The following is a 21362-nucleotide window of genomic DNA, read 5'->3' on the forward strand; positions in this document are numbered from 1 at the left end:
CCAGCAGTTGTCCTGAGTCTCAAGACTTCTTGTCTCGGAGTGAGCTGGCACAGGTCGTTGCAGGAGGCAGACTGCCTGATGAATCAGCCTGGCTTGTGGGAGAGATGCTTTCTGTTTCATATTCTCATGGGCCAAAATACTAAAGAGGTCAACTCTTCCATTAAAATTCCAGTCTATGATAGTGGTGCTGAGGACTTCCATTCTCATTATCTCCATACTATCTGTGGGCTATCTGATTCCTCAAGGCTGGTGTTGGACAGACCTTTTCATAGGGGCAGCTTGAAGCTGAAGGTTGAAAGAGGGTCTGAAAGAGGATTTTACAACAGCAGCCACAAGGCTTTTATTGCTCCTGTTTTGTCCAAACCAGACACAGAAGCGCATGTGCCTGTATTACATAAACATAGCTTGATAGGGATACAGTAGTATTGTTTCTCTCTCACCATAGAGACTGTTAATTTTAAAGTTCAAATCCTTTTTTGGTTACTCTGATGCCTGGAAAAGGAACAGGTGACTTCAGTGTTCAGAGAGAGAGTAATTTGGCTGAAATCCTCTCCAGTGTCAAAGGAGCTTTCACACAATCTTCCCTTTTCCTCCAGATAAATTTATTTAAGTAAATTTGAATTAACTCTCAAAACCTTCAGATTTGCTGAACCATTCCTTGTTCAAGCTAAGGGCTTTCTCAGTTTCATACCTAACCCGTGTGTGAGCCAGGAGTTCCTGCAGTAAAGCAGGACTCCTCTGTTAAGCCAGACAATACCTTACTTGCTATGTTGGGTATCCTGTAGAGCCAGGAAATTTCTTTTACTCCTTGAAGCTGTGAAACTGAAATTGAAACCAAGAAGGGTTTGGGTTGGGGTTTGGGTTAGATGGCAGGGTGTGAAGCACCAGCTCTCTCCAGTCGGCAGGTCCGTGAATTGCTGCACAGGCTCTTTCAGGTTTCAAGCATCATTCGAACTATTTCTACAGTAGCAGCAAACAACAGCAGAAGAAACTAACCTGGCTTTGCATTTGAGTCTTACTAAGCGCAGCATAGCTTGCACAGACTTCAAGGAAGATACTCTTTTAAGTATTTGGTTTTTATAGGAAATGGTTTTGGGAGGTTGTTCCCAAAGTTCAGTGCTGTTAGCACAATGTCGTATTTATATTGTACTGCAGCTTAACGAGTATTAGAGATGAAAGATAGAGAAGGGCAAAGGAGCACTAAGTTAGAGAAGTGCCTACAAAACAAATACGGAGTAAGTATGCTGTTTTGTTTGGCTCATTTGTATGTATATGGCTGAATCAAGAAAACATACTTTATACGGAACAGAAGAGACCTAATGTGCTGTTTATTGACACACGCACCAAGTCGGTGGTAGTAAAAACAAATGAAACAGTGTAATTAGCTTTCACGTTAACAACAGGATTTAATGGGTGTTTATTGTCCACAGAGTGATATTTAGGAAAACTTCCCCATAGATTTGCCGTGATTAAATTGCCTCCCATAGCTCTGTGGAATAGTATACATGTTATGCTTGTGAACAGAGAATTTCTTTGCATTCCAGAGGTAATTTTTAGGAATCCTCTGTTGGCTAAAATAATGTGGAAAATCCATGGCTCTCTCATGACCTGGAGAGGACTGGCTTTATTTGCATGTTACTCATAGGATGAAACTGATTCTGTATCTTACATGTTCTTACACCATGAGGCTAGCAGAAGGCTTTTAGCCATCTACTCCAATCTTCTGTTTGTTTCAGGTCACGGGTTTTTGTCCAGTTTGCCATGAAAGCCAGTAACTGGTGTCTGAGCAAAATGTCCTCTGGAAAAGCATCAAGCGATGGAAAAACCTGTTACTTGCTTCAATAGCTTGTTTGAGAGTTCCCTCATGTTCCCATTAGTTTGTGGCTAAATTGTCATTTGACTTTGTAAGTTTGTCTCTCAGTCCCTTGACATTTGAATCTCTATAGTTTAAAACTTAAGATTTGGACAAAAATCTAAAATAAAAGCCTGTGGCCAAAAACGTGTCCTAATTTTCCAGAGTTAAAAATCCATGATCTTGCTATTTTGCAAAATCCCATCTATCACCACATGTCACGTTATAGTGTCTCTCTGGGAGAACACCCACATGGTGTGTAATTCCTCTCAGCTGGGTGATTTTTCCTTCAGAGAGATGCCAGAAACTGTGACCACTGTCAAGTATCATTTGCAAGTATCAAGCTTTCTTGTCAGTCCAACTCCAATTTTATCCTCATCTCTGATCTTTAGCAAAGTTTGGGGGTGGGTTATATCCTCTTTGCTAACTGAGCAAGGAGCCTCACAGAGATGGTACGCTTTGCACATCCTCAGGCCAGAAGTAATTTTGCTAATTGTGACCAAGCGACAGAAAGCAACTGTTGATGGAAGGTGGAAAGCATTTAGATGATTTTGCAGCTGCTGAGGTTTTTTGCCATTACACAGGCAGTCTTCCTTGAGATGCTGCAGTGCCAGCAAGCTCCCAGTTTGGCCTCTAGAGACTGAGTCAGAGCCCCTTGTGGTACTAAATAGTCCCAGAACAAGGAACTCTGCCTTCTCCATGACAGTGATGCTCCTTCAGACAAGGGCTGCAGTGGAGCCTTTGCTTTTTGCAGGGAAACTTAACAGGTGGATTGTTGGCTGCATGCTGCTTTCAATGGGAAGTTGTGAAGTGAAGGTAATGCTGTGTTCAGGGCTGTTGCTTGCTTAGGCTGCAGCCTGGGCACAGCTCAAACCCAGTAGTGTGCTGGCAAGACCCTGTGAGTCTCGTGCTGCAAACAGTCACACAAACCTTTGCTCAGACAAGTGAGGTTCCTGATGACCCAACCTGGGGATCGTTTAAGTCCAAACAAGAAAACATCAATTTGCATTTTAATAGTAAAATTCTGGTCTTAATGCAATCCTTTCAAAAGGATTGGGGTTTATTTCTGGTAGGCTGTACTGCACAGTAGCTTTTTGTGTAGAAGCTATTTTGTTACAGTAACTTCAAAATGTCCAATAAAAACAATTAATAGAACTGACTCTGATTTTTTTTAATTGGGAGCTTTGAATTTGCCTCCTTTTAGAATTTAAAAAAGCAAGTGAAAAGTTGGATTCAGAAGATCACTGTGCTAGATACATTACAACTATATAAAAGATCTGTGCTTTTTTATAAATGCAATATATAAAGACAATATTTGCACAGGTAGAATGTGAATATGCTGACTTATCACCACTTGCATGCTGTCCCTACAGGTCACCTGTCAGTTAATTCTCATGACTTCCAATGATACTGGCTAATTGTCATAGTTAAGTAACAGCACCGGACACTAAACACAAATTAAGTGCGTTTCAAGGATGTGAAGAGTTTTCAACACTGAAGTTTGTTGTTCTGCCAGATGTCCCCAAAAGTTTATTGGCTCTGGCAGCTGCTTTTAAGTGTTTTTCCATTGGGCTTGAACCACAACACTGCTGCACATTTCATTTTTCCTGAATTCATATGATTGGGTTAAGCCTGTTACTTCCAGTGATTTTTTGTCTCATTTAAACAGTGGATACTTTTTGTTCAGTTCTAATTAGCATGGAAAGGAGTCTTGTGTTTTCTGTAGCAGCAGTCAACACAAATTGATTTTATGTAATGCCTTGATTTTATATAGTAGCCCACAGAATTTATTTCTGAACATTCAATGCCTGAAGAGCTTTCAAAAATTTAATAGAATCTGCACTTGGATCCTGATGAGAGTAGAATCAAAGCACGTTAAATAGTTCTATTACAAAGAAGGATTTATATGCACTTCTTTCCAGCTCAACAGGTTATTCCATATTCATGTCAGACATGCTTCATACAGAACTTTGATCACCTTTTCTTACTGACTGGCATAATTCTGTGTTAATGTTACTGGAGGTTTCCTGTTCTGTTCATCAGTGAAGAGGTCTGGTATATTCATCATTAACATGTAGAAGACATTCTTGGTGTTTTAATAGTGAATTCTTAATCCTTTATAGGGAGGTCATTTTCCAGCCTACGTTATTTGCCCCCTACATTTCTGTGGTATTACAGCAAAACTCTTCCTGTGCCCTGGTGTGTTCCTGTGCTGCAGTCTTGCTCAATGAAGAGGCTTTAAAAACCTATTAATTTCACAGGAAAGGATTTACTCTATCACCTGAGAGACGTTTCACTTGGATTATAAAATGAGACCGTGGCTGTTCCTTTTTGTATCTTAATTGTTTTTTGTAACAAAGTCATTTTGTCTCCTTTGCAGACAACTGCAGCAACAGCAAGCAGAACTTGAAGTACATCAAAGAGATGGGCTGTCATCCTATGACTTGTCCCAGGTGAAAGCTCTCAAGTTTTTATGTTTGTGCCTCTGATCTTTTAAAACATAAAGCAATCGCAGATTTCAGCAAAACTAAAAGTACTTTGTGACTGTCCTTGAATTCCTTCTCATCAAATATAACGGAGAGAATTACCTTCCTCTGTGTATCTCAACAGGTGCCTGTTCCAAGTATACCAGCTAATGTTCATGAGGGTGGAAAGTCTGTGGAAAAGCCTGATGCTATCTTCTCCCAAGAGAGAGATCCTAGATTTGCTGAGATGTTTGCTGGAATAACTGCTTGTAAGTGAATGTCTCTGATGTATAGTCTTTACCACTGTGCTACACTTGGTTGCATGGTGTGGAACATAGCTTCAGGGGAACAAAGAGAACCTACAACATGGCAGAGAAGTTTCCAGCAACATCAGCCTTCAGGACATTTCCTAGAATTTGCCTGTAGTTGATACATTTCCCCTAAAGATGGTGAGGGGTAAATTCAAGGAGGCGAGGACAGCTTTGCTGCTACCAGAGCTACCTATTTTTGATTCTCTTTTTCACAGGGACACCTTAAGCAGTGTTTGTAGATACTAAACATACTGAGCAGAACTTGCCGTTTCTAAGTACATGTTTTCTTGGACAGCAGATGTGAGTTCATCTCTGGAAGTAGACATGGATTAAGAAAGTTACCCTGTAGTTTTAAGATAGGCCTGCAGTTTTTCATCAAATCATCAGCTTTTACATTGATGCTTTCAGAGACATGTGCTGCCTTGAAGTGTAATAATATACTTGGTTTCTGGTCAGTTGGGGCACCTCCAGTCACATTACCTGTGAGTGAGACCTTGCTCTTTTTTCTACAACTTTTGAACTTGTTGGCCAGTTCTTATAAGAATGGTAAGAGTCTCAGAAATAGTATGGTCTTCTGTAGTTTGTGAAAATTACTGTGAGGACAGTGTCCTTACTGAGTGTCCCCACCAAAGCATTTCCCAGCCCTGTTCTAAGAGAGAGCAGCCAACTTGTCAGTTGGAGAGATGTAGCCCCAGCCTATGCTGCCTGTTGGCCTGACAGACAGAAGTCATTGAGAAGACTGGCAGCTGAAGGGGTCGTCTGAGATGGATCTGTAGGAAACCAAGCTTGTTAATTCCACTCCTCGTGGAAGAACTCGTAAATTGTTTATTGTTCTTAACTGTCCTCACTGAAAAAAGAGAAGTTTTTACATTTGTTTTAAATAAATCAATGTGCAAGTGTCACACAGTGCATGAAGGAAATGACCCGCAGGGTTTGACTCCAGGGCTGTTGGGAGATGACCTCACTGCGTAGGTTTCTTATGTCTGGATTGGCCTTTTCAAATGGAGAGGGCATTGTAACTGCAGGACAAACTTGATATTCTGTCCTCCTGTTATTAGGACTTCTCTGTTATTTTTGTTCATCCTTGTCTGTCTACTCTAACAGTGAAGTCAACAACTGAGGCCATAAAAGGGGTCCATTAGAAGGTAGCAAGAGTCCAACCCTAAACACCAGAACATGTTTTTCCAAGCAAGAACATCTTGCTTTTTGGCTGCCTTATTGGCTCTTTTTCAGGCAGCTCTCAACTGTTTGTGGGTAGGGGTTAGGATTAAGGGTCTAGCAAGCTGTGAGGTAGCTGGGAGGTTATGTACTTGGAAATGCCATTTCTCTTTTCACTCTTATCAATTTACAGGCTATGCTTTCTTTGGGACATTCACCCTGTCTGAATTTCTCATGGGACCTGTGATCAAGGTCTTCTCTGAATGATAAAAAGAGATGGTTCACAGTTAGAGATGAGATACACTGTCCAAAACCAATATTGACAAACCTCCTTGCTGCCTGCAAGACATTTGCATTATGTTGATACCTTATCTCATTCTCTGCTACATTCTGTAAAAATACAGGTTTGCCATGGGGAGATTGTTGCCATAATTGCATGCAGTGGCCACACATAATTTAAAAAACAAAAGAGGGGAGAGGAAGCCTGGCTTCACCAACTCATGCAAGTTCATTGAAGCACAGGGTGATGTGGTTCTTACAGAGGTCCACTTTCTAAAGGCAGAAACACTGGTCCTGCTGGGAGAAGGGCATATCATTGACCAGTATAGTGATGGGGTCTAGAGAGAAACAGGTCTAAGAATGCAGGTAAAACACCAGAACAAAATAGGTTTTCAGTGCTGTACCAAGGGTGAGAGCAGAGAATTAGTGTGTAAAGGCCTGAGTGGGAATACAGCTGGGAGAGATGTGGGCCAAATTCAGAGGCTAAAGAGCATTCAGTGTAACTCAGGAAAGAGATTTTAAAGCCAGTGTAGCTCCTCACGGTTAGTTTAGCTGTTCCCTTTGTCCTGGCCTCATCCTGCAGCACAGACCCTGGAAGCTGCCATGGCAACTGTGCTCCACTTCAGGAATTCCAGTTCATTTAGGGCACTCTCAGTTTTCCTGGTGAGTTGTTCTCAAATGTCTGAAGTACCCGCAGGATTTTGGCTCAGTCTCTTCCAACACTGAGAGTTTGGTATCCCTGTAAAGGGTGACCTTAGAAAGTGGCACATCTCATTCAAGAATGACTTTACTGGGGGGAAAAAAAAGGCAAAATCAACTGTCCTTTTTTTTAGAGATATCTCAATCCATTCCCAATTCTTCCTACTACATACACAATCTTCTCTAGATCTTGTCCCCATTTCTCCTTTGTTTTTTCACATGAGAGCATAGGTTTGCAGCCCAGACTTGGTGTCTGTGCTGGGCAGTGTGTAGCCAGTGAGGAATTTCTACAGATTTCTATGTGACAGAGGAAAAGCAATGGCAGCTTGCATCAGTGGCCTACACACTCCTCCAAGGCTCCTGGGAGGTAATTTGAGGTGTCTTCCTTCTTTCAAGAGGTGAGCTTAGATTCTTGTTAGGAACATAACATAAAAAGAACTTAGGCAGCAGAGAAGAGCTGTTGTGTGTTGGGAGGCCTTTGGTGAGTCATGTTAACAGGATCTCTAAAAGCTAGGGAAAACTAAAATATACTCCTATTACCTGGGAGCTGAATGGGCTTTTTGTCCAGGAGAGCATCCTGTGAAATGAGTGGGAACCTGGAAAGAGTAAAGGGGAAAATGAGGAGGCAGACTTGATTTCTAGGCCTCTCAGAGGTCTGTAGCAATAAATAGTTGCAAAGCCATCAGAGAGTTGCAGGAAGTTTTGCACTTGGAGGTAATAAGGTAAGATGGGGAAGGTGAATAAAGGGTGGTGGGACAGACCTTCAAATGATTTTAAGAAAAGTAGTCATAGTGAGGTTTCCCTGGGCTTTGGAACAATCCAGTGCCAGAAAATTAAATTAAGGGACAAAATGGCACTGTTCACCCAATCTCGTTTCATTCAATTAGAGATTGATCTCCAGTCGCCACATTAAGAGTAGACTATAAAAGTTAATGGCATCTCCATGTGTGTGTTATTCACTGCGCTCCTCTGTCTTACACCTCACTGGGATGCTTGCATCCTGTTTCATGGCTCCCTCAAGCCACATATAGGACATCAAAATTTGTAAGAGACCAGTGTTTTGCATTGCCACAGCCCAAGTGGGCAGGTCTTGGAGACACTCAGAAGCAAAGTATCTCCAGCCACCTTTGGACTGAAATGCAGGTAAGGACTGCAGTATCGCCCAGGTTTGGGGGTGGTCACCCTGAGATCTGCAGGCATGTCACCAGGCTGCTTGGGAGAGCTAGGTGCTCCTCCGTGGCTGTCCTGGAGGGAAACAGACTGTCAGCAGATTAGCAGAGGCGCTCTTTGACACTGTTCCTTGGGATGTTTAACCCAGTGGAGTGTGGGCCCTCTGCTGCTACTTCAGTGCAAACAGGCTGTGGTAACAGTGGTGGCTCTGGAGGGCTTCTCTTGATGCCACCTGAGGCCACCCCCAGGTACCTGTAGAGAGGTGTATGTGCATCAAACCTTCTTCAGACCAGGCTTGTTACATGTGGCATTTCCCACAGGCAGACATCCCATCTTTCTTCCAGAAAACCTTTGTTCCCCTTTTCCAGCCTGTAGCTGGGATGCATGCCCCATCACTCCCCACCTCAGCCAGAGCCACTCTGTCTCACATTCCCCCTCCTGCTTGCATGGTCAGGAGCAGCTTCCAGCGGGCACAGAGAAGGTCTGTGCTGTGTGACCAGAGGGCATGTTCCAGTGTTCCTTGCAAACAATAGCATTAATGAGGTACATCCTGAGAAGAGGGTATGGAGTACACACAAACCAGCTGTGCCTCTTGTTTCATACTGAATTGTCGTATAGCCCTTTTGTGTCACTCTTAATGTGTTCCACAGGACTTCTTCATAAAGCTTTAAGAAGGAGAGACCTCATGCATATATATATATATTGCAATTCTCATCAAGTAATTTTGCCTTCATTTTCTCATGCCCTAAACTTCTCTCTTTCTGTGATAATGTTTTTCTTTTGTAGCAGATAAAAAAATGATGGCCTCAGCATCCACAGCAGGAAACCAGCAGCTTTACTCACAGGGAAGCCCATTTCAGCCAGGACATTCAGGAAAGACTTTCAGGTACTCTAGTCCAGATCCTGAACTTACCAGTTTCTGTCTGAGAGTGGGGGCTGTTCCCCTTTGATCTGGTGGAAACAAAACCAACCTAAGGTGCAAGGGCTTTCTTTATATGGATGAGATTTGTTTTGTGTACTCTTGTCCTACACGGTATCTCAGCACTTAGGCTAGGCTTACAGGCTGAGATGGCTTTGATACTTGTTGCTGTGATGATGTAGTTGGAAAAAAGCTAAGCAGCATCAACAAATCACAGCGGGAAATAAATCTGAGAGGCGATAGGGCAGGCTCAGAGATCTGAGCAACATTCAACCAAGCTAGGTTGGTGCAAATATTTGTTTTGCACTAAGGGCTGTCAGTAGACTTGAAGAGCACCAGTGTGGACACCTTATTAATGGGAACAGAGGATGCTTCATTCATAGTCCTTAGTGAGAGCTAGAACACAGACATGAATAGTTTTCTAAGGCAGCTTCCAAATACAGATAAGGTGGTGGTCTGGCATTTTCCAAGGCATTTTTGAGTTACTCAGAGTGCATGTTGTTGCCTACCAGCCAGCAATACAGATTTGGCTAATCTGAAGTTTGAGAGTTTGCCTTCATTTGCAGTGAATTTTTGAGAGTGATTATATTTACCTTGGTACCTTTCCTGTCACCATTCTGGGACTGTCACACTGGAGTTTCATCCTCCTGTTTTAGACCAAACAAGGTTGTGAAAGTGAAGGAACAGCCATTCAGAGGCTTTCAGTTCCAGGAATTAGAAAACATCTGCAAATGATAATTTTATTTAAACCATGATAAAATTGCTCATAACCTCAGTGGGGAGAAATAAAACCCCCATGCATGTGTTTTGTCGGATAAAAACTAAGAATGACTTGGAGGGGAATATGACAGTAAATTAAAATGTCTTTTAATTGGATATTGTATATTGCTGGATGGTTGACTTGCCATCATGGGGTTTGGTGTGTTTTGTTTGTTTCTTTTGTTAATTCCTGATGTTTTACAGCATCTTTTTTCCTACTGCTGTTCTATTACATCAAATAATGACACATTTGCCAGCATTTCCACCCCTGATGAACTATCCTCCTTGAATGCTCTTCAGCCTGGTCCATTCTAACAGCATTTAGGCACTATTTTACAGGTTTCAAAGTACATGTTCCAGATACAGTCCAAGTCCCTGAGATGATCAGACTTGCCAGTTGTGTGCTTCTAAGTTCAGCCAGATTTAGATGGACCTTCTGGTCCACGTTTGCCTCTTTGGAGACTCTGCGGTAGTAAAAAGTAAAATAAAAAATAAAAAAAATCCCAACAAACAGAAAACAAACCATACAAAGAATTTCTAAATACACGCTTTGCTTTTCAGCAGCTTAAGAAAGGGAGAATGGCAGGGGTCATATATTGAAATGCCTGCCATGTTTTGCTTACCACTCTGGGAGGGATTCTGTCAGCCTTCTCAGAGGATTCAGATTCCTGCTTCCCCTCTGCTCAGCCTTGTTTGCTTCTTTTCCCAATTTGCCCTCTACTTTCTCTGTAAGGCTTTGAAAATAGACAATAGGGAAGGGACGGAAGAACAAGCTGTTTCAATTGATAAACAAAAGCATTTTTATATGTTGTGTCTTCATTTATATTAATTTATGTATTTATAGATGACATGTAAAATAATGAATATAAAATTACATCTATAAAAATATAGAAAAGTGTGTTCACCATGTGTGGTTATAGATTCAGTTGTTCTAGATTTTCATGAGAATAAATGGTGAAGTGGAGCAGTCCTTCATAAATTGTCCTTCAAATTAGGAATTTCTGAGAAATTTATCTGAAGTGAAATTCAGTGATTAGGAAACAGCTGACATATGAACAAGTTCATTTGGAAATACCTTTTATTGAAATTCCAAAGCTATTACAATAGCTTAAGTTTCTGTCTTGACGATTCTCTTGCCTGGGTATACAGCTGCGTGCTGCTCTTTAGCATCAGTTGGTGAAAAAAGGAATTAAAAGCTCAAATTTTAATATATAACACATGCTTCTTCATTTCCCAGGCAGAAAACAAAGAAGTACTTACAGGTATCATCTTTTCGTGCATCTTCATTTAGGATGGCATTTACGCAAAGGCTTAAATAATGTTGACTTTAAGCAGTAGCTTAAAATTCAGTACCTGCTTAAGTACTCTCTGCAAGCAGGTTGTTTTTCATGCATTAAGTATTAAGCTAGTATGGAGCTAAGTGTTTATGCACCATGTGTCAGACTGACTTTATTCTTGCAAGCCCTTTGAAAGAGATTATAGAAGTCTAATTCCAAATGATTTTGCCCTCTGTGTTTATTTGACGGACATTTTAGAATGCCAGTATGTGTCATAGTTTTGTGATGGTTTAAAGTCATTTTTTATTAAGGAAGATTGAACAATTAGTTTTAATGTGATTATCAAAATTTCCATGTGTGGAATACTATTTGTGCATCGAGAATATACTCTACAAATGAGGCACTGTTTCTGTTCCTTTAGTTCGTCTGTGGTACATGTGCCTGGTGTGAACGACATCCAGTCTTCTTCATCAACAGGCCAGAATCTGACACAGATATCTCGCCAGCTAAATCAGAGTCAGGTTGCCTGGACAGGAAATCGCCCACCATTTCCAGGACAGGTATTGATTAAAGGTGTTTTATTTTCATGGTCATTAAAGATTTCCAATCTCTGTGCTTTTTACAAAAGAACTAGTAACCCCCACTTATAACATGATTTAATGTACTTTGTCATTATCATTTATGGTTGGAGAGAAATAGATTCCCCACTTCTGTTATTTGGCAGGTTAGAATAATTAAAGACAACTGTCCTGTGTGTAATTACATTTAGTTTGTAATAGTGTTCATAATAGTGGCAGTCATTGTGCTGACATAAATCCCAGTGGCAGGTCACGGTCTTGCACTTACACATGCACTAAATGAAGGAGAAGAGGACAGCTGTTTTGCTATAGTATGAAGGCTGTGATAAATTTCTCTTAGATCAAGACCTTGCACCCAGCAACGTTACCCACAGTCAGCAGAGTTAACAGGAAGGGGCACATGCACATACAAATCCAGGCGTGAATTCAGAGCAGAAGCTACGTAGCCTGATGAGCACTTCCACCAGCTCCCTGTGTACCTGTACCTCTGTACCTGGGTGGATCCCATCCAGCTTCATGGACTTGTGTGTGTCTTGAGTGGTGTAGCTAGTCACTGACTGTTTCCCCTTGGATTACGGGGGCTTTGTTTTGCTCCCTGTCTTCCAGGGGATAATAGCTTTGCTTGAGTGCATTGATTGCCAGTAACAGTGCACATCATTGGAAGTATCCAGGGATGTAATCACCTTTAATTTCTACTTGTGGAATTGGTTAGGCAGTGAGTTTTTCTTGGAGCTGCTGGATTTGTTCAGAATGCAGAAAATGGTTTATAAGCAGTTTCTGTCTGTAGCATTAAATGTTGCTGTAGCACATGACATTGGATGAGACACTTCACCTCCCTCAGTCTCAGTGTACATGTTGTACATGTTTCAAAGCAGCCTGCGGTGTTTAATCATTTGTGTAACATTCTTGGAGATCCTATGACAAACCCATTATGTAGATTAAAATGATAGCAAGTTGCTTTTTAATACCTTTAAATTAACCCAGCTGCCCAGTTAAAGTGAAGTGAATCTCTTCCTTCTCTGCTCCCAGGGCTGGTGATTCACACTCACTCCCAAGCCTTTTACAAGGCAAAATAATTGCTGCCTGTACGTAGGCAGGGAGAGAAAGCAGCTTATTAGTTTTGAAACATCTTTGACCATTTACTAGAAGCAGTAGAGACTGGTCATCTGAGAACTGTATATATTCTAAGACATTCAGATAACCATGATTTTACTGTGGCACTGCAAAATCAAAACTCCTGGCAAATAAAGGCGAATTCTTTATACCTGTTCAGTTTGAGATTAATCCTTATAATAGAGGTGAAGAAAATCGTGGTTTTCCAAATAGCTCTGATAATAAGTACGTGAGTTAATCAGCAGGAGAGCTCTATGTTTTGGTTGATAGTCTTTTGTGTTCCTTCTGCAGCAGTAAGTTGGCTTTGACAGGAATGAAATATGGTTGAGACTGAAATATCGTGGCTATTTGCATCTGCAGAGCTTCTATAGTCTTTGCTTTACACTGTTAAAAAGTGAGTCTGCTGTACTGTTCCTCAACAATGCAACTCATTCCTTCTTTTACCATTTATTTCTCAGCAAATTCCATCTCAGTCTGGCAAGGCTCAGTCATCTCCCTTTGGGATTGGAACAAGTCACACCTACCCAGCTGATCCGTCATCATACAGCCCCCTTTCCAGCCCAGCCACCTCTTCTCCGAGTGGGAATGCCTACTCGAGCTTAGCAAACCGAAGTGCAGGGTTTGGTAAGTTTTAAATGACCTAACACAGAAATGCACATAAAAATGAAACTCCTCAGCATTAACTGCATTAACAATCCTCCAGCCTGTTCTTCTGGTGGCTTGGTTGGGAAGCCCAGGTGGTGAAAGGGTTTTGCATTCTGCTGTTGAGCACAGTGGACAGAGTTAACCTGTTCCCTTCTTGCTGCATCTCCTCCATCCAACACACTTGAAACTGGCATTTTGTGGTACAAGGGACATAAAAGATTCAGAAGTTGCTTTCATCAGGAGTACCCATCCTGTCGAACTGTGGTCAGCAGGTTCAATTTCTTTTTACTTCTCAGGTGAACACTTGAATAGCACGTATTGACATTCTCTTCATTTTTCAACTTCCCTGACTGCACGGCAGTGTTCTCCTGCTTGTTGGCTTGTTGGAGTTTGGCTAGAGATGGGTTGTTTTGTATCCCCCCCACTACTTAACCTCATTAGAGTAGGTGCCATGTTTTGAAATGGCTTTCTTTTCCTATTACATGCTAATTTAGTGGCTTTCAGACTGTGACCCAATGGCTGACCCTTTGGTAAGTTTCCTGCACGCCACCAGCAGAATAATATTCAAGACTAAAAAGTAGTATGAATCCATCAGTGGTAAACACACATGAAAAATGTAGCTGGTGGATAATAACATGCCATTCCAAACAGCCCAGGTAGCAGCGTGCTAATGTGTGTCATTTTTCTCTCATTCCTTGAGAATAAAATGTGTACAGACCTGTTGCAGACGAGCCTCACTGAGTGTAGACCTGTGCTGCTTAGAAAAGGTGCATCAAAACAGAGCTTTTCCCACAGAGCATTATTCACGCCTCCATTTCCATTTCCACCAGGCTTTGTACATTTGTTTATGAGACAGCCTTGTATTTCAAGCCTAAGCTACTTGGCAAGAACTCTTTCACCTAATGAGAAACATTTCCTGACCTACATCAGTTTGGATACTATTAATAACTCAGCCTTCACAGAGACGAACGTCTTGAACCTCCAGCTGGCTGTGACTGTTTTGCTGAAAAGCAGCATCATTTGCCTCACTGAGTTAATTTCAATGTATTGTTCTGAGAAAAAAAATAACTTGCAGCTTTCTTTTAAAGGGTAACTTAGATGGATTTTATTTTGTCCCATAAAATGGCTGCAGGATTTCTGAGTCAGCTGAATTATTGGTTGTGGTAACGTCAGTGAGGGAAGAACTGTAATTATCCACTTCAGATGTGATAGAAATACATCACTACAGCCTGGTCGCTTTCCTGTAACGTTTGCTTTATTTGTTTTGCATGGTTTTGCTGGTAGCCACAACTATTGGATTAAGCACGTGTTTCTGTATTTTCTGAAGCCATGACTATGAGCAGTGATTGATTTGGCATGATTGAGTCCAGTTATTAGAGACCTGACGTAGCACGCGTGTGGAAGTTTGGCACAGGAAATTTGGCATCCGTGGTGGAGGACATGGATAACTGGGGAGAACCAGATCTACCCAGCTTAGTTCCCTGCAGTGAGGGGAAAACAGGCAAAAATAGTAGGAGTAGTTTAAAAAAGAGAAGAAAAATATTCAGAGAAAAAGCATAAGCCTGGTAGGAAGCTTTGTAAAAATATTAATTCTTAGGAGGAGATGTTGTAAATAACTGAAAGAAAATAATCCAGAAATTTTATGTATTTGGGGCTACTCTGTAGAAATGAAGGGCAAAATGAATCCAGCTTAAGTGTGACCTGTGACTGTATTCATGAAAACAGTATGTGTAATATAAGTGACCAAAGCAATGTGTCTGGCAGCATGGTTTTTTTTTCTGGTAGGCTATTTAGAGGAAATTCAGCTCCCTGAAGTCATCATTTTAAGTGTATTTACCATAATACATTGCTGTTCATGTTACTCTGTGACATTTAAATGGCCTCAGACTTTTAAGAAACCACCACCATATGAACAGGATAATAATTTGCTATAAGCTGCAAGTTAAATAAATCATTTTGCAGCAGTAATATTGGGGGACAAGGTAGTCCAGCAAACAGCACTCTGCATTTAACACAGTGAGACTGCTGTCTGTTGATCTTACTGGTTTTACATCTGCTTACAAAAATCTTAGATCTGCCTACATGTTTCTGAGCTGAGTAGGTAGCTGCACTCACTGCTCTGCAAGAATTAGTCTTTTAAAAAGAACATTCAGGTGATGCAGTTTGGTATTTAAGTGAAATGGCAAATAAGCAGGGGGGAATGCTTGAAAATTGTCTTCCAGTGCGTGGTTTACGTGTCACTGTGTGTTTTGCTGTGAGCAATTCACTTGCTGTGCCTGTGGAGCCACAGCAATGAGCTTTGCTCTCAAGTTGGCTGAAACTGATTCAGGGCTTCCACCCCGCAGGGGCTGGGTATCAGTCAGGGTCTGTTTTCTAAACTGATGTGCAAACACAGGCATTGGTGCATGAAGCTTTAAAAGCAGGCAGGAGTTCTGAAGGAGCTGCTCTCTGACATCTGCTCTTTCTCCCCACATCCAGCTGAAGGTGGCCAGAGCAGTGGCCAGTTCCAGGGGAGACCTTCTGAAGTCTGGTCCCAGTGGCAGAGCCAGCATCACAACCAGCAAAGCAGCGACCAGCATTCGCACCCACAGCCCAGCCAGACCGAGGTGTTCCAGGTGAGCAGAGTTCAGTGTGCCCAAAGTCCCTCTGGCAACAGCTCACTGCTGAGTTGAAGAACTGTGGCCCTCAAAGATCAGGCTGCTAGCAGGGCTTGCAGCAAGTACCTCTTGCTGTGTGCTGCCATAGGTTGGCACTGCTGTTAGCTGGCATTAGCTACAGCTGAGATAGTTTTGTTTTCTGCAGAAAAACAGCATCTTTGCTGATTTAAAATGCTGTTCACCCTTCTCTTTGCACCCTATACTTAGGGTTTATGTGTTTTGCAGGGAAGCCATGGAATAGTCCCAAGTAGAGTGTCTTTCTTACCCTGGTGCTGGCCTCTAAAATCCTAGACAAGTCCAGTTAGACATCAGTGTAATTTTCTTTGATGGTTCAAGCAGGAAAGGGAGTATGATACTGCATAGAAGATAGTGGCCAGTATTTTTTTTAAGGTTAAAACCACTCAGATATCAGATAGCTGGTAAAAAATCCTCTTTGACTAACTGATTTTTTAATATTAAGCATAACTTGGGGCCTTCACTACAGATGGAGTAGGACTTCATAAGTTAACTGATAAGGCCTCTGTCCTTGTATAACTTGTTTTTAAACTAGATCGAGAAGGCAGTTTGCAACAAAACAATGCAGATAAATGCAGAAAGGACATTTCAAGCCCCAAGCAAGATTGAAGTGGGGCACCTCATTATCTTTAAGACAGTAAATCCACCTGCAAGACCAGGCTCGTGCTTAGTCACTCACAGGAATGCTGCAGGAGAGACATTAGCCTGAAAATATTCTCGTGTGAACAAACCATTGCTTCACAGAGGAACAAGTAACATCACTACATCTGGAATAACTACCTGTCCGCATGCTCTTACCTCATGGCCCAGGCAAGACTAAGCTGTGGCATCCCTCTCTGTTAGCAAAGTTTAATGGCTTTACACATACTTTAAGCAAAAAGTATATTGAGGGTAATTCTGTGGAGCTGTTGGCCCACAGAGACATGGGGCTCCAAGCAGCATCTTGCTGTGTCCCAGCAAATGTCTTAGGAAATTAGTGGGAAGGAAGGACAAGGGAGAACTGGGCTCACTTGCAGAGCTCTTAGAGGTGCATTTGGAGGGAATTAGGACAATAGCTGGATGTGATGAGAAGCCTGATGAGCCAAGTTCAAGTGCCTCCAAGAAGCTGCTTGGACTGTTTGTGCCTGAAGCTGGCCCTGGGTTAGCTGGACATAAAGAGAGAGGCAGACTCAAGAGTGGAGCTGCCCTGCTGGGTCTGTACCTGAGGTGACGTTGCTACTGAGACCTCAGCAGCAGAAATGCCTTTAGAGACAGAAGTGTAAATAGGTGAGGGCAGCTACAGCTTCCCCTTGGCTGGGGAGGAATGTGGAAAAACATAAAATAAGTGCAAGTTTTGGTCAGAAAATAAAGGCTGAGAAACTGCCAGCTGTGTTCACAGCCTCTTTCACCACCATCAACAGGAATGCTGCAGAGACCTCAGATGGATTCTAATCTGTTTTATTTGGGGGTAACTTATCTGTACACAGCAGCTCTCAGTGGTTATTCCTTCACAGAACCAATCCTGTGAGCTTTCTTATTTGCTTTTTAGGTTTTGTTTTATTGTAAGGATAATGAGCCATCCCTGGCAAAACTTGGCTTTGCAATAAGAGCTTGTTATTGTAAGGACTGACAGGAAAAGGAAGCATAAACTCTGGTTTTCTCAGCAAGGGATATCTTCTCCCTGTGGCTTCAGTCTCTGGCTGAGAGGAAAGGTTGAGTATTTTTTGAAACCTCCTGCCAGGGACCTCACTTGGCTCAAGACACGTGGGAGCAATTACCATGAAGTCCCATTTCTCCTGAGAAGTTCCTGGTATTTCCTTTGCCTTTGTACATGCATGAAGGCTGCTTGGGCTTCTTGTTGGCTGGGGTGGATGTCCAGTGTTTAGTGTTCCTCAGGACTAAGAGCAGTAATATATTCACTCACTTGCTGGTGAGGAGGTGAGACCCTCCCCGAACCCAAGTTTATACAGCAAGAGCTGCTTTCTGTGCAGGAGTGTGTGAGATGTTGAATACCTCCCATGTAGCAACACCAGGGAGTTTGTTGCTCTCCGTATGTAGTTACCCATTCCAGAGGGAGCTGTGTCAGCCTGGGAAGAGTATGGGGCAGCTCAAATGTGCCTTACTCAGAGGACCAAGCCAAAATTTCTGCCCTGCTCCCATTCAGAAACACCTCAGCAAAACATAAGTAGCACACAGACCTTAGCCAAGCTCCCTGCACGGGTCTGGTTTTCACCTAGCTTCTCTAAACTTGGTGTTTTCTGGTTTTACATTGAAAAGATGAACAGGAAACAGTTTGTGTCTGGATAACATGTTAGGAAGTGACACTTCACTTTGATTTTTCCTTATCGTGCAGGACATGCTGCCAATGCCGGGGGATCCGACGCAGGGTACTGGCAATTACAACATTGAAGATTTTGCTGACCTGGGCATGTTTCCACCATTTTCGGAGTAGCTTGCAAAGCATGAAGTGAAGTTCTTCTCCAAGGCCATTTCAAGTGTAATTTTGGCTCTGCTTTTTCTGTGTTGCATTTCTGTAGAAGCTACTAAACCAGAAGACGCATTTCTCATGTTTTGGATAGTGGTGTAGGGCTTGCTCTCTCCTCCTTAGGGTGCATCAGTGCCAACAGAGGAGCTCCAGCACTTGTTAGTGTTCATTGACAGCTCCTTTTTTTTAATTATTATTTTATTGTCATCTACCTCAGAGATGAAAAACTTTTGCTTAAGAAAAAAAAAATCTCTGAGTCTTAAATATTTGAATGTGAATGATACCTAATATTTCCTTTGAATGGTAATTTTTAAATAGATAACAAAGTAACAAAGACTAACAGAGAAAAGGTAAGGTAATGTGTTACAGTGCCTACCGCTCAATTCCGATGCCTTGCTTGAAGCTTAAGTTTGTGGAAGCAGACACAATATTCTGTTTTCTTTTATTCTTGTAGTTTTTAGGTCACTTTGAATGTGAGATTAAGCAACATAACGTAGGCCTGTCTCGCTGGAAGATTCAGCTCTGCCTTTTCTAACTTAAACTTGAATGTGTGTACATTTTGGTACTTTATGTATATCTTGTGCTGTATGAAGTGATTTCCTGTACTGGTTTCTTTTGCCTTTACAAAGGATCCATTCTGGAGTGTACTGAAAAGGTTGCTGATACACGTGGAGGATTTAGGTATCGTGGGAGTCTCCATCACTTCACATAGGTGTTCTTACTTTTAATTCAGGTGGTTCTCTATTCAGAACAAACATTTACTTACATAAGCTATTAGTCTGGTTTTGCACTGAATCGAGGCCTATAACTCTATACATTTCTCACTGGCTGCTTTAATTTCTATTCTTCTTGCTTTCCCAAAAATATTGCCTCGTAAAAAATGACTGTAAACACGTTAAGATTGCATTTTCTATATTAGGTGCATTTCCTTTCTGTGAAGTACTTTTTTATACTGTGAAACCTCACATTTTAACAGTGCAAGGTGGTGGCCTATTACTAGGAAATCATTTGCTGCAAGCAGTGAGATGGTTTTGTAGTGTATAATTTTTTTAGAGTGAGTTGGTAATAGATATCAATTGGACTATTGTCCACTGCGTACACAGTGATAACTTGAATTTTTGCTTGGATTCCCAAGCAATCCCTTCTCTTTAACCTTGTTAACCCTATTCTGTTAAATATGGGATTTTCAGCTTACCAAGTATGTTGAGGACTCTTGACTGTTCTGAATGCTAGATGCTTTTCTGCAGGGGTAAGTTAATCCCCTTCCTCTTGGGTGAGTCACCTACCATACGTCTTCATCAGAAATGAGGCAGAAAGTTTTTTACTCAGTATTTCATATACATGGTGAGTTACAGAGGTTGGGTTCTAAGGTCAGCATTTTATGCAGTTCATTTCTTCTGGGATGGGAGGAGAGGGAATAGCTCACAAAGGAGCCTGGAGTTCCCACATGCAGGTTGTTCATAACCTCTTAGGTTGGACAGTGGTAGCCAGCCTTTGCAAAGGAGGAGGGGGGTAGCTGTCCTCAGCCTTTGCATATTCAGGGGCCATCACAGACCTTGGAACATCAACCTCAGGGCATAGCCCCCATTTAGAACGTCTCAATGTCTACAGCAATTCTTAGACCTCACAGCACTAAGATCTGCTGTCTCATAGCTCCTCTTGAACTCTGGAGTGCCTCCAAGGGGAGGCACTGTGAACATCACTGCAGTCCATCCTATCAGGATAATGTCTTGGAAAGCAGGCAGGCCCCTGTCCCGCAGCCTGCTCTGTTCACGCAGGTTTCCTGCTGGCAAGCAATGCAGGTGGCTGGGCTGCAGCAAACATGTCGCAGGGACATGGCTTTCACAGCCATATCATTATGTTCCCATCTGGCTGTGCTTTCCCAACCTTCTCTGAGAACAGCATGTAGTTTTCAGTATCCAGGAAAAGTCCTTCCTACTGTTTCTCTTGCTAAATCTGGACCAATCTCTTACCCTATGTGCAAGTGGGGCTAGGGACTCTTTTCTTTAGGAATTTATTTTTTTATATCTCTAGATGCAATACTGGAGAGGCCTCAGATCTCCTGGTCTGTACTTGCCTCACCAGAATCACACTGAGAACAAACAAAACCCCCTCTCTTCCAGAGAATGGGAAAATACCTTCTTTGATGAGCAAGCCATGCACTATTCTTTTAAATACATGGATGTTTATTCTCTTGGAGCCTTCTCCTTTTCCACTCACAATGAATGACTGCTCATTGAATGAGATGAGCAAAGCTCTGCTATCCCAGAATGAAATTCCTTGATGTCTGTAAAGGGTGCCTAGATGCTGCACCAGCTGAGTGAGGTGCTCAGCATCTGTACAGTGGGGTATGCTTTCGAGAGGGGCTGATCACCAGGGACAGAGCAGTGGGTGAGCAGTTTGTGTCTGTGCGCAGAAGATGCTCGACATGATGTAAAGCCCATTTCTTCTAAAATGTTTAAAAATATTTCTCCATAAAGTAAAAAATTGGAAAAAAACGTTGCTCCTCTTTTATTCAACCAAACTGCTTGAATTATATTAATAATATAGTTTTGTTCCTGAATTCAATCTAAAAATAAGTCTTTTAAAGTAATTTTCTTTCTCCTAGCATCAGCGATGCTATCTTCCTCAGTGTGTCACGATTTTTATACTACTGTAGAAGGCTTCTCATGTACAGAAGTTGGTTGTGCAGTTAGAAGTGCACTGTTAGAATTTCAAGCACATCTCTTTTTTTGTTGGTGTTTTTTTTAAATACAGTATTAGTTTTTTAAAGCCAATACACCTGAGGCATCAGAGCCTGGACTGCTGCTCGCCTTGTAGACCACTCCTGTCTTTCTGGTTGGGAAAGGGGATGGCTACTCCATTAAGGTGCAGTCCGGATAGTGCCAGGTTTGGGTTTTCCCTCTGAGCCAGTATCATCTGCCACCCAAGCCAGTGCTTTCTTCTTAGCGTTTCCACCTTCCTTGCCTCCCTTCCCATTCCCTGCCATCCCATCTCCGCA

The 21362-nt window shown here is 42.1% G+C and overlaps 1 protein-coding gene across 1 annotated transcript in view; it reads left to right on the top strand.

The window, feature by feature from the left end:
* Positions 1-18532, top strand: part of ARNT2 (aryl-hydrocarbon receptor nuclear translocator 2) — a 72813-nt gene extending 54281 nt beyond the window's left edge. The window contains exons 12-18 of the mRNA XM_010023194.1: positions 4233-4305; positions 4463-4586; positions 8721-8820; positions 11311-11449; positions 13039-13204; positions 15704-15840; positions 18230-18532. Of these exons, the coding sequence (XP_010021496.1) occupies positions 4233-4305; positions 4463-4586; positions 8721-8820; positions 11311-11449; positions 13039-13204; positions 15704-15840; positions 18230-18328 (838 nt within the window). The 3' untranslated portion in view covers positions 18329-18532. The remainder of the gene's footprint in view (positions 1-4232; positions 4306-4462; positions 4587-8720; positions 8821-11310; positions 11450-13038; positions 13205-15703; positions 15841-18229) is intronic.
* Positions 18533-21362: the final 2830 nt, after the last annotated feature.

Source organism: Nestor notabilis, unplaced genomic scaffold (assembly GCF_000696875.1).
Source record: "Nestor notabilis isolate BGI_N333 unplaced genomic scaffold, ASM69687v1 scaffold13291, whole genome shotgun sequence".
Lineage (NCBI taxonomy): Eukaryota > Metazoa > Chordata > Aves > Psittaciformes > Psittacidae > Nestor > Nestor notabilis.